The sequence below is a fragment of the Oncorhynchus clarkii genome, chromosome 16 (genome assembly GCF_045791955.1).
Source record: "Oncorhynchus clarkii lewisi isolate Uvic-CL-2024 chromosome 16, UVic_Ocla_1.0, whole genome shotgun sequence".
Taxonomy (NCBI): Eukaryota; Metazoa; Chordata; class Actinopteri; order Salmoniformes; family Salmonidae; genus Oncorhynchus; species Oncorhynchus clarkii.
In genome coordinates, this window is record NC_092162.1 from 70,148,280 (window position 1) to 70,166,443 (window position 18,164).

At 43.1% G+C, this 18,164-nt stretch overlaps 1 protein-coding gene across 1 annotated transcript in view; it reads right to left on the reverse strand.

Moving 5' to 3' along the window:
- LOC139368989 (sortilin-like) overlaps positions 1-11,118 on the reverse strand; it is a 40,366-nt gene extending 29,248 nt beyond the window's left edge. Inside the window, exons 1-5 of the mRNA XM_071108526.1 lie at positions 10,421-11,118; positions 1,715-1,774; positions 1,281-1,354; positions 1,000-1,102; positions 641-802 (exon numbers count right to left, since the gene is read on the reverse strand). Of these exons, the coding sequence (XP_070964627.1) occupies positions 641-802; positions 1,000-1,102; positions 1,281-1,354; positions 1,715-1,774; positions 10,421-10,681 (660 nt within the window). The 5' untranslated portion in view covers positions 10,682-11,118. The remainder of the gene's footprint in view (positions 1-640; positions 803-999; positions 1,103-1,280; positions 1,355-1,714; positions 1,775-10,420) is intronic.
- Positions 11,119-18,164: the final 7,046 nt, after the last annotated feature.

Below are 18,164 nucleotides of genomic sequence, written 5' to 3' on the forward strand. Positions count from 1 at the left end.
TGAGCTGACATTACACAGCTAACTCCTGCTAGAGAGCTAGTGCCTTCAGAAAGGATTCACACCCCTTGCCTTAGTCAACATTTTGTTGTTTTACAGCTCAAATTTAAAATGGATTCAATTTAGATATATTGATTATTATTATTATTATTATTATTATTATTATTATTATTATTATTATTATATATTTGGGGGGGTGGGGACCCCCAGAGCAAGGCGGGGGGGCCCACGGGCTTGAACTGTTAAATAGTTTGTGCTTAATGGCTAGTGGCTACTGTGATATTTACGGTAAATTTGAGCTGCGACCCAAGAATGTCACGTTTCCAGACACAACAAAAGGCTAAGGCAAGGATGTATTATGAATTGGCCACTCCTCAGACTCTCCTTTATCTCTTGTAGTGGGAATAAGGCCATAGATAAAGAAGGTCTGAACAGCTCGTCAATCCTGAGCGCTACATCACGGGAGACTGGCCAGACGACAGGTGTGTAAAAGTACTGATAACTTGTGTGTGCTGATGGGTCTGGGTGTTAGGAGAAGTAAGAATATGTTGTATTACTCCACAGCTTCCATAAGCAAGCAATTACACACACACACACACACACACACACAAACACCCTGACCCCCACCCCCCCCCCCACTCACAGTGTTGCTGATGACCAGGAGAACGTTGGCGTCTATGGGGTTGTATATGATCTGCATCAGGGGGTTGAAGGGAAGGTCCTGCTGCTCAAAGCTGTTCCCAAAGTCTCTGGAGATAAAGATACGAGAGCCCAGGCTGCCAGACACATCACCTGTCAGGATCACCTGAGAGGAGCAGGACAGGCAAACCAAATTAACTCCTAGAACTATTAGGAATATCGAACAGCTTTTTTTTTTGCTACATACAAGTAACTAAGCCTTTCAGTAAAAGTGTTGCCTTTATTTTCAGGAAAACATTTCTTATAGGATGTACATGAACATGTAAGCTAGTTCACGGGTTTTAAACACAAAACGAGTCTTACCTTCCCAGAGTTCTCTGGTCCGATGGCGATGCCGAACTCTGTCCGGATGAAAGTGTTGTTGATGAGGTTTGTGACGTCCTGGAACGACTTCCCGTAGTTCTCACTGAGGAGGCAGAGAAGGAGGTGAGACGGTCAAATAGGACACTTTCTTGTCCACTTTTCTTGTACACTAATATACTTTTAAATATTTAACCAGTTGTCAGCTCAAATAATAGCTGTATTCTTACACGGACAATCTTGCGACATAACTGGTGGTGAATCGCAATATGAAGAACCCTTACCTTCGATAGAGTTTAGACTGACCGAATCGCAACATGAAGAACGGCACCTGGAATGTTGTCAGAGCCAGGATGACCTGTAGAGAACAAGTCCAGCTTCAGGACTAGTATAAACTGTGTGGTTCGAGCCCTGAATGCCGATTGGCTGAAATCCGTAGTATGTAAGACCGTATACCAAGGGTATGACAAAACATGTATTTCTACTAATCTAATTACGTTGGTAACCAGTTTATAATAGCAACAAGGTAACTCAGGGGGATGGTGGTCTATGGTCAATATACCACGGCTAAGAGCTGTATTGGTCATATATAAATCACACACCCCACGGGCCTTACTGCTTTAGTAAAGAACACCTGTATTCCATCAATGAGTTTGACATAATTATAATTTAAAATCAGCACATAATTATGACAGAATGGAACATGGTAAAAACTCACCCCAGTGGCGTCTCCAACCCAGGCCAGTGACACGGACCCACTCAGGTCATTGAAGGAATACTGAGAAGAAAAAAAGTGAGATAAATCAGAATATTTGCATTCTGTTTATTGTTGACTGACTGATATGCATCACATACATACAGTTGACGTTGGAAGTTTACATACACCTTAGTCAAATACATTAAAACTCAGTTTTTCACAATTCCTGACATTTAATCCTAGTAAAAAATTCCCTGTTTTAGGTTAGTTAGGATCACTACTTTATTTTAAACGTGTGAAATGTCAGAATAATAGTAGAGAGAACGATTTATTTCAGCTTTTATTTCTTTCATCACATTCCCTGTGGGTCAGAAGTTTGCATACACTCAATTAGTATTTGGTAGCATTGCCTTTAAATTGTTGAACTTGGGTCAAATGTGTCGGGTAGCCTTCCACAAGCTTCCCAGAATAAGTTGGGTGAATTTTGGCCCATTCCTCCTGACAGAGCTGGTGTAACTGAGTCAGGTTTGTAGGCCTGTAAGCACCCCCACAACATGATGCTGACACCCACGTGCTTCACGGTTGGGATGGTGTTCTTCGGCTTACAAGCCTCCCCCTTTTTCCTCCAAACATAACAATGGTCATTATGGCCAAACAGTTCTAATTTTGTTTCATCAGACCAGAGGACATTTCTCCAAAAAGTACGATCTTTGTCCCCATGTGCAGTTGCAAACCGTAGTCTGGCTTGTTTATGGTGGTTTTGGAGCAGTGGCCTCTTCCTTGCTGAGCGGCCTTTCAGGTTATGTCGATATAGGACTTGTTTTACTGTGGATATAGATACTTTTGTACCGGTTTCCTCCAGCATCTTCATAAGGTCCGTTGCTGTTGTTCTGGGATTGATTTGCACTTTTCACACCAAAGTACATTCATCTCTAGGAGACAGAACACGTCTCCTTCCTGAGCGGTATGACGGCTGCGTGGTCCCATGGTGTTTATACTTGCGTGTTTTACATGGTGTTCATACTTGTTTATACTTGCATACTATTGTTTGTACAGATGAACGTGGTACCTTCAGGCGTTTGTAAATTGCTCCCAAGGATGAACCAGACTTGTGGGGTTCTACAATTTTTTTTCTGAGGTCTTGGCTGATTTCTTTTGATTTTCCCATGATGTCAAGCAAAGAGGCACTGAGTTTGAAGGTAGGCCTTGAAATACATCCACAGGTACACCTCCAATTGACTCAAATAATATCAATTAGCCTATCAGAAGCTTCTAAAGCCATGACATCATTTTCTAGAATTTTCCAAGCTGATTAAAGGCAGTCAGCATAGTGTATGTTAACTTCTGATCCACTGGAATTGTGATACAGTGAATTATAAGTGAAATAATCTTTCTGTAAACAATTTTTGGAAAAATGACTTGTGTCATGCACAAATCAGATGTCCTAACCGACTTGCCAAAACTATAGTTTGTTAACAAGAAATTTGTGGAGTGGTTGAAAAACGAGATTTTAATGACTCCGACTTCAACTGTAACTAAAAGGAAGCAAGCCATCACATTAGTCATGGGGTGTGTAATACAGGAGTGGTTTTTAGGCATACGTGATCTTGAAAATTAACTGCAGAAGATCTAACAACGTAATAAGGATATACACCACATGACCAAAATATCTTGTTCTGACTGGCAGCACGTTGTCTAACTGGAATTTACACTACATGACCAAAAGTATGTGGACACCTGCTCGTCAAACATCTCATTCCAAAATCATGGGCATTAATATGGAGTTGATCCCTCCCCCTTTGCTGCCATAACAGCCTATACTCTTCTGGGAAAGCTTTCCACTAGATGTTGGAACATTGCTGAGGGTATTTTCTTCCGTTCAGCTGGAAGATCATTAGTGAGGTCGGGCACCGATTAGGCCTGGCTTTGCAGTCGGTGTTCCAATTTATCCCAAAGGTGTTTGATGGGGTTGAGGGCAGGACTCTGTGCAGGCCAGTCAAGTGCTTCCACACCGATCTCGACAATACATTTCTGTATGGACCTCGCTTTGTGCACAGGGGCATTGTCATGCTGAAACTGTTGCCACAAGTTGGAAGCACAGAATCATCTAGAATGTCATTGTATGCCGTAGCATTAAGATTTATATTCACTGGAACTAAGGGGCCTAGCCCGAACCATGAAAAACAGCCCCAGACCATTATTCCTCCTCCACCAAACTTTACAGTAGCACTATACATTCAGGCAGGTAGCGTTCTCCTGGCATCCACCAAACACAGATTCATCTGTCGGACAGCCAGATAGTGAAGCATGATTCATCACTCCAGAGAACGCGTTTCCACTGCTCCAGAGTCCAATGGCGGCGAGCTTTACACCACTCCAGCCGACTCTTGGCATTGCGCATGGTGATGTTAGGCTTGTGTGCAGCTGCTCGGCCATGGAAACCCACTTCATGAAGCTCCTGACTAACAGTTTTTGTGCTGACATTGACTTTACTTCCAGAGGCAGTTTGGAACTCGGTTGTGAGTGTTGCAACCGAGGATTCATTTTTACGTGTTACGCGCTTCAGCAGTTGGCGGTCCAGTTCTGTGAGCTTGTGTGGTCTACCATTTCACGGCTGAGCCGTTGTTGCTCCTAGATGTTTCCACTTCACAAAAACAGCACTTCGAGCTAACCGGGGCAGTTCTAGCAGGGCAGAAATTTTACGAACTGTCTTGTTGGAAAGGTGGCATCTTTCGCCGGTGCCACGTATAAAGTTACTGAGCTCTTCAGTACCGGCCGTTCTAATGCCAATGTTTGTCTATGGAGATTGCATGGCAGCGTGCTCGATTTATATCCACCTGTCAGCAACGGGTGTGGCTGAACTAGCCGAATCCACTACTGTGAAGGGGTGTCCACACAGTTTTGTATATATAGTGTATTCAAGGAAGATGGTCATTATAATAAACATATGGGTAAATGCTAAAAAGCTATTTGGGCACTTTATAAAATGTAGATTAGACATAACACATATATATATATATATATATATATACACATATATATATATACACACACAATATATATATGTATTGTATATTGTGTGTATATATATATATATATACATATATATATACACACACACAATATATATATGTATTGTATATTGTGTGTATATATATATATATATATATATATATATATATATATATATATATATATATATATATATATATATATATATATATATATATATATATATATATATATATATATATTGTGTGTGTATGTATATATTGTGTGTGTGTGTGTAATATATATATATATATATATATAAGAAAGTTATACACTTAATCTACATTTTATAAAGTGCCCAAATAGCTAAGCAACATAAGTATTATGTGTGTTTGTGCACAAGTGAACCTAATTCCCTTTCCCTCCCTACTGCTGTACCATTCGTCTGCCTCTCACTCTCCAGACACCCAAGTGTTACAACGCATCACATGTAGACACTAGAGTGTTACAACGCATCACATGTAGACACTAGAGTGTTACAAAGCATCACATGTAGACACTAGAGTGTTACAACGCATCACATGTAGACACTAGAGTGTTACAACGCATCACATGTAGACACTAGTGTGTTACAACGCATCACATGTAGACACTAGAGTGTTACAAAGCCACGCACTGCTAATCCTTAGCGTGCAGAACCAGACCAGTAGGCCTTGGGCCAAAATGTCCTCACAGTAGGAGGCTGCACTATAGTACAACTACGGTAGTCCCAACTGTCAATCAACTGCCAAATCCTCTTTAGAAGAAGAGTGAAACATACACGTACTTAACCCAAATTACAAAAAATGACATGTTGTTTTCCTTATGACAGCAATCCATGATTTAGTTTACATGGCAGGGTAGCCTAGTGGTTAGAGTGTAGAGGCGGCAGGGTAGCCTAGTGGTTAGAGTGTAGAGGCGGCAGGGTAGCCTAGTGGTTAGAGCGTTGGACTAGTAACCGGAAGGTTGCAAGTTCAAATCGATATCCCGATATTAGCATTTTTTTTCTCCAAAATCCTCCTAAAAGGATCTAAAATTGATTGTTAAGCTCAACAAAGTCACTTCTAGATGATTTGAAAATGATGCGTGAAAACAAATGCTAATATGACTTGAAATGGGATTTGTGCCACAACTTCTAAAACGTTAAGCATGTGGAAACAGTGCCAGGGAAATTAAACCAAAAGCATGGATTTCTGACCGGAGCTGTTGGTTCTGCTAGCTAGCTAGAATAAGATACTTAAAACTCTTAATCTCATCAAGCGGTTACTCTACTCTTTCACTATGTGGACATTCGTAGGATTAGGCCCAGGCCACATCCGGGCAGTACTATCTATAAACCAGACATGGGTTCAAATAGTATTTGAAATCATTTTAAATACTTCCATCTGTGCTTGGTTGAGATTGCCTGCTGCAATGGAACCAATAGACCAATCCCAAAAGTGCACCTGGCACTCCAGTCAAACTCTCAGAGTATTTAATAGATTTGAAATATTTCAAATAGTATGTAAACCCAGGTCTACTATAAGCTGCAGTGGGAACTATGCTGTACGGTACCCAAACAGGAGAATGTTGGACCTATGGAGGACATTTAGGTTGAGCCTCTTGGAATTCTGCCTTCAGTCTTTAGGGTTCTTCCAAAATAGGACTCTATTCACTATAAAAGGTCACTACTTTTGACCAGGGCTCATAGGAGAAAGTGTGGCATTTGGGACACACATTTAGTCCCTAGATTACACATAATCCTGCTTTTGGCTTCAAGGTCTAGCTGGGACAGAGAAACTATCCAAAGTATATCGCTTTGGAATGGCTGGACGAATGGCGTTAGATCTGAAACTATGTCAATCATTATCAGTGCATGACTCTAAGAAGATCTGTGACAACACAATACTGTACGTATAGGAATGAATCCATGTATTATGTTTTGGGAAGCCCATAATGACTAAGTGGTCATTGTTTGTCCTATTCACGATTGGTTCAGAGATGTACAAGTTGTTGCCAAGGACTGACTATAAAGCTGATTGTTCATTGTCAAAGGTTAACTAGGGTGCAGGAGGTGGTGTCCCTACTCTTTCCACCTCAGGGCCTGGTGTTACCACATCTGAATCATGTCAAGCTTCCTTATGTGTGATGTAGCCAACGTGCAATAACACATTCATATGTAGGAGGAAGAAGGTAATAATTTAGAAGAAAGTGCATCGTTATAAGTTCCTACTAAAATGTTTATACTAAATGTAATTTGTTTTCACTTGCTAGAAGGTAATGAAGGACGGTGGTAAGGACAATCAAGAACAGGATATACACACATTCTTATCAGGAACTACCAACTAAATCAACTAGGTGTCTGTGAGTAAGTGGTTTTGTTATCCGAATAGACCACAGACGTATTGGGTAAGATGTTGTTAAAAAAAAAAATGGTTTACTCTATCCTGTGTTAACACAGCCAGATAATAATATAGCCTTGTTTCAAGGACATCTGGTGATCTGAAATTAGACTGTGCTTTCAGGAAGAGCTAGCTACAGGGTGTTTGAGGACAACATCATTAAGAAAGGCAGTCAGCAGCTTGTCCATGATGTACAGTGCATTCGGAAAATATTCAGACTTTTCCCACAAGGGCGGCAGGGTAGCCTAGTGGTTAGAGCGTTGGACTAGTAACCGAAAGGTTGCAAGTTCGAATCTCAGAGCTGACGAGGTACAAATCTGTCGTTCTGCCCCTGAACAGGCAGTTCCACTGCCTGTTCCTAGGCCGTCATTGAAAATAATAATTTGTTCTTAACTGACTTGCCTAGTTAAATAAAGGTAAAATAGAAAAGGTTACAGCCTGATTCTAAAAATGTATTAAAATTGTATTTTTCCACCTCAATCTACACACAATACCACATAATGACAAACCAAAAACTGCTTTTTAGAAATTTGAAATCTGAAATCTGAAATATCACATTTACATAAATATTCAGACCCTTTACTCAGTTCTTTGTTGAAGCACCTTTGGCAGCAATTAAATTAAGTATGAAGCAAGCTTGGCACCTGTATTTGGAGAGTTTCTCCCATTCTTCTCTGCAGATCCTCTCAAACTCTGTCAGGTTGGATGGGGAGCGTTGCTGCACAGCTATTTTTCAGGTCTCTCCAGAGATGGTAGATCGGGTTCAGGTCCGAGCTCTTGCTGGGCCACTGAAGGACATTCAGAGACTTGTCCCGAAGCCACTCCTAAGTTGTCTTGGCAGTGTGCTTAGGGTCGTTGTCCTGTTGGATGGTGAACCTTTTCCCCAGTCTGAGGTCATGAGCGCTCTGGAGCAGGTTTTCATCAAGGATCGCTCTGTACTTTGTTTCGTTTAGCTTTGCCTTCATCCTGACTAGTCTCCCAGTCCCTGACGCTGAAATATATCCCCACAGCATGATGCTGCCACCACCATGCTTCACCGTAGACATGGTGGCAGGTTTCCTCCAGACGTGACGCTTGGCATTCAGGCCAAAGAGTTCAATATTGGTGTCATCAGATCAGAGAATCTTGTTTCTCATGGTCTGAGAGTCTTCAGGTGCCTTTTGACAAACTCCAAGCGGGCTGTCTTGTGCCTTTTACTGAGTGGCTTCCGTCTGGCCACTCTACCGTAAAGGCTTGATTGGTGGAGTGCTACAGACATGGTTGTCCTTCTGGAAGGTTCTCCCATCTCCACAGAGGAACTCTAGAGCTCTGTCAAGAGTGACCATCGGGTCCTTCTCCCCTGGGTTGCTCAGTTTGGCCGGGAGGCCAGCTCTAGGTAGAGTCTTGGTGGTTCCAAACTTCTTTCACTTTTTGTTGGTACCCTTCCCCAGATCTGTGCCTTGACAGGTGTGTGCCTTTCCAAATCATGTCCAATAAATTGAATTTACCATAGATGGACTCCAATCAAGTTGTAGAAACATCTCAAGGCTGATCAATGGATAGTCAAAAACCTATGAATATGGGCCTTACTCCCAATTCTCATCAGTTCTGCCATGTAGCCTATTGTAAATGTCAGATGTGCTCTCAGAAGCAGAAACAGTTGCTTGTGAACATATCTAACTACACACACCCTTTCCCTATATGCCTAGCCTATTACCATTCTTGAAAAACATTTTACCATCCAGACACACTGAGTCAGAACATGATAACAAGGTAGCCTGAACTACAGGTTTTGCATGTGTGAATTTGATAAGCTAAATGCCTAACAACTAAACTCACACCCGATGACACCAGTACTTTCTTGAAAATACCCTCCATAGACTACACAGGAAATGAAATACCCTCCATAGACTACACAGGAAATGAAATACCCTCCATAGACTACACAGGAAATGAAATACCCTCCATAGACTACACAGGAAATTAAATACCCTCCATAGACTACACAGGAAATTAAATACCCTCCATAGACTACACAGGAAATGAAATACCCTCCATAGACTACACAGGAAATGAAATACCCTCCATAGACTACACAGGAAATGAAATACCCTCCATAGACTACACAGGAAATGAAATACCCTCCATAGACTACACAGGAAATGAAATACCCTCCATAGACTACACAGGATATATTCTAGAGTTAGGCAGAAAATGAAAACAAGCTAGCAGGCCACGTAATTTGTAGCATTAAGTACACCACCATCATTCCATGAATTACCTAACTATCAAACGGTACACTGGGTTACAACTATTGTCTATAGCTTACATAGATAAAGAATATATCCCTATTGAAAAAGAATGCCAGTTCAAGCCATGTGGAAAAACAAGGTAGCTAAACAAGGCCTAGTATGAAGTAGAGCAGCATCATTCCTATGGGGAAATATAGGTCAGACTCATAACCATTAGACAGGGAACAGTTGAGAGACCGGACTAACTGGAGAAGCATATTAGTATATGTTTACACTAGACTGGAGAATGGCCTCTATGCAGTACGGCACTGTGCGGGATATAACATTTAAATGAATTGCTCTTTGTATTTCTATACTGTATTAGAGCTGTAGAACAGAAGACAAACTGTATGCTAAACTCACATAAGAGTAAACGTGACATGATTTACAGATACCCTAAAACAATTAGCTACAGAGATGCTCAATTGAAGATTATAACCCATAGTCCTGCACTGTACGGGGTTGAAGTCATCTTTAACTCCAGTAGCCTACTTGTGTCAATCATATGCTGTTGGAAAAAGATCCGTAAGTACATGGGGGGTGTACGCGTTACACTTGTCAACGAAGCATGTGACAAATAAACATTTATCTTGATTTGCATTTATTATGAATCCTCATTAGCCCTTACGAAAAAATATCGCAGTCAGAGTGCAGTATAACTGCAGTATGCTGCAAATGCGTCCAAGATACAACATTCGATTGCAGTTACTGCACTTTTACCGCAGTTTCAAAACGGCAATATTTCTTTAGGGGGGGGTAAGGGCTGGCTTGACGATAGTTCAGTGAGTCAAACATGAAAACATTGATCTCGTTCACATGCCGTAGCATTAACACAAGAAGTGTTTTACACAACTGGAAAATACATGCTATTTGGTTAGTTGCATGGCAACCGCAACAGATCAGTTGCACTGTTAAAACCCACGTCATTTGAGAAGGGAGCAGTCATGTTATTATGAGGATAATTGTCGAGGTAAAGTGTCACCTGAAGAGCATTAACCTATTATGTCGGTGAGTGTAACCTAACCGGACATGCGGGGTTAACTTACGGTTTGGGTGTTGTTAGTCAACTTGGTGTCGAATCCCTGGAGACGGTCACAGTCTCCTTGATCCGCACTTCTTCTGCTCCTAATGTGGTCGGATGATTCAGAATCAAACGGATCTAAATCTGGTGATCTCTTTTCGATATTCAAACTGGGATCTTTCACAAATTCATACTGACCGCTGTTATATTGTCCTTCTTTAAAATCATAAGATGACGTCAAATGCTGGAATATAAAAATAATAACAAAGTGCGCCAGAACTCCCATATTCACTGTTGGCCAAAAACACGACTATTATTGTACGATATATTTTTGTTATTCTAGTAATCCTGACTATAAATCGTGGGTCGCTCCGGTTCGAACACGGCCGCCGATGACATCAACACAAACAGTAGTCCTGACAGCGAGTGGTAACCTACTTCGGGCTTTGTATGCTCTGCATGGGTCATAGACTATTTAAGGCGGTGCGCTCCAGTCTCCAGAGCGCTTAGTTTTACGTCCCGATGCGCGGAAAAAATGTCGGAAGTCCCCAGCTAACAACAAATCAGACGCACTAATGTGCCGAGATACATTAGGTCCAATTGTCCACCGTGCAACTCCTTGTCCAAAAATTATACAATGTAACGGTGCATGAAATTGTGTCTATGGGATGGATATTACACACCTTTGCAGATAGCCCGCTGTGATTGGATTTTACTGTGTTTGACACTGAAAACGAGTCTTCTGATTGGTTAAGACCCCATTCGCACTTCCTATCACACAACTTTCTGATAGCTGGCAAAGCCTTGTCAAGCTTGGTTGAGGGCACTACAGCTATTCTATAGAGACAAAGATTATGGATATACCGATAGAGCAATAATAATGGCGTATTTTTTGTAGGCATTAACTTCGCAATGGTTCGTTGGACAAATTAATTAATGGAGTTTTTGTAGGGTTTTGGATAAACGCCAAAAATACGGTCACGTTAACTTACTAATATCTCATAGAACAAAACATATAAAATCTCCTAAACCTGTGTTAACCTCAGACCTTATTATCGTCGTCTATCCCAAAACCAATTTTCCACATGACTAAACGAACCAGGGGTAACTAATTTCCGGTTTTAAGGACTACTCGCCAGCTTGTAGGGTTGTTACTAGTTGGCACAGCCACAAAGTCATAAACCTAAACAATGATTTCTACAATTTATCTTCTTAAAATGTGATTTTAAACCTAACATTAACCCTAACCACACTTCTAACCTTATGCCTAACCTTAAATTAAGACCAAAAAGCTAATTTTTGTTGTCATATTTTTGACCATATTGCCAATTTTTTCCCCCATGGGGAAAATGAACGGGGAGAGAATAGGGTTTTGGGGTCGACGACGATAACAAGGTCTGAGGTTAACACAGGCTTAGGAGATCTGATACGTTTTGTTCTTTGTCAAAATAAGGGTTAGTTAACATGACCTTTATAAATTATGAAGCCGTCATGTTCTGTTCTATGAGTTACTATTAGTCCGTTAACCTGACCTCTATGAATTATGAATCCTTCATGTTTTGCTCTATGAGATAAAAGCAGTCAGCTAACATGACCTCTATGAATTATGAAGCCTTAATGTGATTTATGTGCTTTTTTTAAATTACATAAATGCTTAAAAATTCACAAAAAGTCACGTTAGCTGATAGAACAAAACGTATCAGATCTCCTAAACCTGTGTTTACCACAGACCTTATTTCCGGACATTTATCCAAAAACGGCATTCATTTCCCAATAAGTTTTGTCCAACGAGCCACGGAGGAGTGCCTACAAAAAGATGCCATTACTAGCCTATTTCTCTCCATTATGGAAGTATTTGTCCCTTCAGTGAGCTTCATCAATTTGTTAATATTTATGATTCAGAATATGTACAATTATCAAAGGAAATATACAGTACCGGTCAAAAGTTTGGACAGACCTACTCATTCCAGGGTCTTTCTTTGTTTATTTTTTTTTACTATTTTCTACATTGTAGAATAATAGTGAAAACGTCAAAACTATGAAATAACAGATATGGAATCATGTAGTAACAAAAAAAGTGTTAAACAAATCAAAATATATGTTATATTCTTCAAAGTAGCCACCCTTTACCTTGATGACAGCTTTGTACACTCTTGGCATTCTCTCAACCAGCTTCACCTGGAATGCTTATCCAACAGTCTTGAAGGAGTTCCCACATATGCTGAGCACTTGTTGGTTGCTTTTCCTTCAATATGTGGTCCAACTCATCCCAAACCATCTCAATAAGGTTGAGGTCAGGTGATTGTGGAGGCTAGGTCATCTGATGCAGCACTCCATCACTCTCCTTCTTGGTCAAATAGCTCTTACACAGCCTGGAGGTGTGTTGGGTCATTGTCCAGTTGAAAAAAAATGATAGTCCCACTAAACACAAACCAGATGGGATAGCTTATCACTGCATAAAGTTGTTTTAGCCATGCTGGTTAAGTGTGTCTTGAATTCTGAATAAATCACAGACCGTGTCACCAGCAGAGCACCCCCACACCATCAAGCCTACTCCTCCATGCTTCACGTTGGGATCCACACATGCGGAGATCATCCATTCACCTACTCTGCGTCTCACAAAGACACAGCAGTTGGAACCAAAAATCTCGAATGTGGACTCCTCAGACCAAAGAATACATTTCCACTGGTCTAATGTCCATTGCTTGTGTTTCTATTGAATATATTTGGATTAGTTTAACTTTGTTTTGTTACTGCATGATTCCATATGTGTTATTTCAAAGTTGATGTCTTCACTAATATTTTACAATGTAGAAAATAGTAAAAATAAAGAAAAACCCTTGAATGGGTAGGTGTGTCCAAACTTTTGACTGGTACTGTACATGAATAGGAATGCAGGTTTATAAGCATGCAAAACATTTGTAGGCCTACCTACTGTATAAAATGTTAGAAAAGCCATTGTCCAAAATACGAGTTTATTAGATGGCAGAGCCTAGTTGTGGCATCCTCTTATCATGATTCAGGTAAGACTCAGATGCAGATAACATCAAAGTAACAACAGTTTAGTAATCCAACCTGGGCAGGCAAAAGACAGGTCAAGGGCAGGCAGGGGTCAGTAATCCAGATAGGTGGGGCAAAGGTACAGGACGACAGGCAGACTCAGGGTAGGCAGAATGGTCAACACCGGGGGAAAACAAGAACAATCGAGAGACAGGAGCAGAGGGAAAAACACTGGTATGCTTGACAAAAAAACTACCTGGCAACAGACAGAGAGCACAGGTATAAATACATAGGGGATAATGGGGTAGATGGGCGACACCTGGAGTGGTGTGGAGACAATCACAAAGACAGGTGAGACAGATCAGGGTGTGACAGTACCCCCCCTCTCTACGGGCACCCCCTGGCGTCCTACCTGGGCACATACCTGGTTGACTGGGATGCCGGTGTTGGAAATCTGTAATGAGGCCCTCCCAGTCAACCAGGTACTGGAACCCCCTGCCCCGAGGTCAAACCTTCAGGAGAGGCCTCACTGTGTAAGCCTGTTGGCTGTTGATGAGAAGAGGGAGAGGGGTGGGCCTGGAAACAGGAGACAAAGGGCTGTGAGACATGGGTTTAACTCTGGACACATGAAAGGTAGGATGTATAAGAAGGGTTCGGGGCAACAGAAGACGAACAGCAGAGGGGCTAATGATTTTGGATCCAGGGTGGAAAGCCTTACCTTCTGCCCGAGACGATGCCGGGGTCTGGTGGCGATCCACTTGTCGTCAATTCCTGGAGGTGGTCTAGAGGAGGGCCAACCGGGCTGTCCTCCAGTTACGACGACAGAGGTGGACAAACATATGAGGTAGAAGGTATGCCGACCTCCTCTTCCTGCTCAGGGAAGAGCGGGGGCTGATACCCCAGGGAACACTCAAAAGGAGATAGGCCCGTGGCAGTGCAGAGAAAGGTGTTTGCAGGCGTATTCGACCCACACCAGCTTCTGGCTCCAGGTGGTGGGGTTGGCGGAGACCAGGCAGCGCAGAGGAGTCTCTAGGTCCTGTTTGGCTCGCTCCGACTGGCTGTTGGACTGGTGGTGGAACCCGGAGGACAGACTGGCTGATGACCCAATGAGGGTGCAGAACGCCTTCCAGAATTGGGACAAGAACTGAGGGCCCCGGTCAGAGACCATGTCGACTGGTATGCCATGGATCAGGAAGACGTGCTGCATCATGAGCTGGGCCGTATCTTTGGCAGAGGGTAGTTTGGGAAGAGGAATGAAGTGGTCGGCTTTGGAAAACCGATACACCACTGTCAAGATGGTGGTGTTGCCATCAGATGGGGGAAGACCTGTGACGAAGTCCAGGGAGATGTGAGGCCAGGGACAGTGAGGGACAGGCAGTGGTTGTCTCATCGTGCACCAGCGACTCCTGTGGCGGGCTCTGCGCAGTGCGCGCTAACCAAGGTTGCCAGACACATTGGTGCAGCTGGCTCCCGGGTTGGATGGCGCTGTGATAAGAAGCAGTGCGGCTTGGTTGGGTTGTGTATCGGAGGACGCATGACTTTCAACCTTCGTCTTGTAGCGTTGAGACAAGATAGTAGCTACTACAACAATTGGATACCACGAAATTGGGTAGAAAAAGGGGTAAATTTAACAAAAAAAGAACACAGACACTGGACAGAAGAAAGTTATTTTTTTCTGGACATTTTGAGCCTGTAATCGAACCCACAAATGCTGATGCTCAAGATATTCAACTAGTCTTAAGAAGGCCAGTTTTATTGCTTCTTTAATCAGTACAACAGTTTTAAGCTGTGCTAACATAATTGCAAAAGGGTTTTCTAATGATCAATTGGCCTTTTAAAATGATAAACTTGGATTAGCCAACACAACGTGCCATTGGAACACAGGAGTGATGGTTGCTGATAATGGGCCTCTGTACGCTGTACTCTGTATGTAGATATTCCATAAAAAAATCTGCCGTTTCCAGCTACAACAGTCATTTACAACATTAACAATGTCTACACGGTATTTCTGATCAATATGATGTTATTTTAATGGACTTTTTTTTGGTTGCTTTTCTTTCAAAAACAAGGACATTTCTAAGTGACCCCAAACGTTTGAACGGTAGTGTATATACTCAGCTTGAATAAACCCTCAGTAAACAGGCCTGCCCTGTATGTCTGTCTGTCTGCTCTTTGGTCCGCCCACCCATCCGCCTTACAGAATTCCATAGGCTACATTGATGGAGGTGCTGACGGGTGGGTCATTCAGGTGAAAAATTCAACCCTGCCTAAATGACCGTACTATGCTCTCCGTTCTGTTCCTGAATTAACTCACATAATGTGTTATTTGTTCGCCATACACAACCTCAGATTAGATTTAATTCATTTTACGAGAAGGAGTGAGTCAGAAACCGATTTTGTTTCCCGATAAGATGTTAAATGTATTCATGTGATGGGAGAGCCCTAGTGCCAGGGGGATTGGGGGAACCCATGACCGGAGATCATGTGGTGTTGGAGAAAAAAGACTGCCTGGAGAGAGTCTCTTGCCGGCCAGACGGTTTTAAAACTCAGTGGCCATCACGACCACAGGACCCCTAGCCTACTTCCCTGGCGGTGGAACATTGAGAATGATGAAAGACATTCTAGAGCCTTCCAGAGTTCCAGAATGCTGAGTCATTCCACTGCAGGAATATTTCCACAACAACAAGTCCCTGCACTGATAGGATGGGAGTAAGGAAAGGAGGAGAAGACATTCACACTACCATGATAGTGACAACTCTAGCCAGCTGATGTGACAACCTAGTATCCACCCAAACCCCACCCATTTACACATTATTTTAGACTGTTGATTTTTGATACCATACTATCACGCCCACAAATCTGATGATGACCTGACTGTGACCTGTTGCCACATCTGAGCCACTTCTTCTCTATTCCAATCCATAACACCATGCAACACAATGCCATCCACTGTGGTCAGAGAGGATCCACGCAACCCACACCCATAGATTCAGTGTCATTTCCAACATCCTTTTGGACTCTTGATACCATATTCAAGCACCACTATTTAACATCTGGTGGTGAAAATAGTTTCAGAACAAGATACAGAAGAACAGTAACATGGTAAACAAATAATATGATCCAGCTTTACTGTAAACAGTTTGAATATCTTTAGACGAGATGTAAGATGCCTTGCTAACCGTGCAACAGCCTGACTGTGTGTGACCTGTTGTCAAAACATTGGCCTACGTCAATCCGAACAGTGTGGTGAGTTGTTGTACAGACTTACTTTTCTCTTCCTAAACCACAACACCAGCCACGCCCCAGTGGTTACCTGTTACATGTATCCCAGCCACGCCCCAGTGGTTACCTGTTACATGTATCCCAGCCACGCCCTAGTGGTTACCTGTTACATGTATCCCAGCCACGCCCCAGTGGTTACCTGTTACATGTATCCCAGCCACGCCCCAGTGGTTACCTGTTACATGTATCCCAGCCACGCCCCAGTGGTTACCTGTTACATGTATCCCAGCCACGCCCCAGTGGTTACCTGTTACATGTATCCCAGCCACGCCCCAGTGGTTACCTGTTACATGTATCCCAGCCACGCCCCAGTGGTTACCTGTTACATGTATCCCAGCCACGCCCTAGTGGTTACCTGTTACATGTATCCCAGCCACGCCCCAGTGGTTACCTGTTACATGTATCCCAGCCACGCCCCAGTGGTTACCTGTTACATGTATCCCAGCCACGCCCCAGTGGTTACCTGTTACATGTATCCCAGCCACGCCCCAGTGGTTACCTGTTACATGTATCCCAGCCACGCCCTAGTGGTTACCTGTTACATGTATCCCAGCCACGCCCTAGTGGTTACCTGTTACATGTATCCCAGCCACGCCCCAGTGGTTACCTGTTACATGTATCCCAGCCACGCCCCAGTGGTTACCTGTTACATGTATCCCAGCCACGCCCTAGTGGTTACCTGTTACATACATACCAGCCACGCCCAGTGGTTACTGGGTACATACAGTATATACCAGCCACGCCCCAGTGATTACTGGGTACATATATACCAGCCACGCCCCAGTGGTTACTGGGTACATGTACAGTACCTCTCTCACAGATTCAGTGCCAACCGTCCTGGCGAGGCCGCCGACTGAGGCAAGCAGCTCTACGATCTGCTTAGTGAACCAAAACTCCACTATGTAGAGATTAGGTTTCCATTTAGGATGCAGACAGAACTGTACAATGCACAGGCGACCCATCCCCCATGGCCCCAGCATGGACGCCCAGTCCACTATCATATGGTGGAGAACAAACAAAGTCTTATTCCTTGTTGGAGATGTGCCCAACGATATGGAGAAAACTGTGACTGGAGCCTTTCTAACAGTAACTGCTGGTTGTTCCGGGTCTGACCGCTTGGTGGGCAACAGGGCTAGGCTTCCGTGTTCAGAGAGAAATGGCTGGTTGTTCAGGGTCTGGCCGCTTGGTGGGCAACAGGGCTAGGCTTCCGTGTTCAGAGAGAAATGGCTGGTTGTTCAGGGTCTGGCCGCTTGGTGGGCAACAGGGCTAGGCTTCCGTGTTCAGATAGAAATGGCTGGTTGTTCGTGGTCTGGCCGCTTGGTGGGCAACAGGTCTAGGCTTCCGTGTTCAGAGAGAAATGGCTAGTTGTTCAGGGTCTGGCCGCTTGGTGGGCAACAGGGCTAGGCTTCCGTGTTCAGAGAGAAATGGCTGGTTGTTCCGGGTCTGGCCGCTTGGTGGGCAACAGGGCTTGGGCTTCCGTGTTCAGA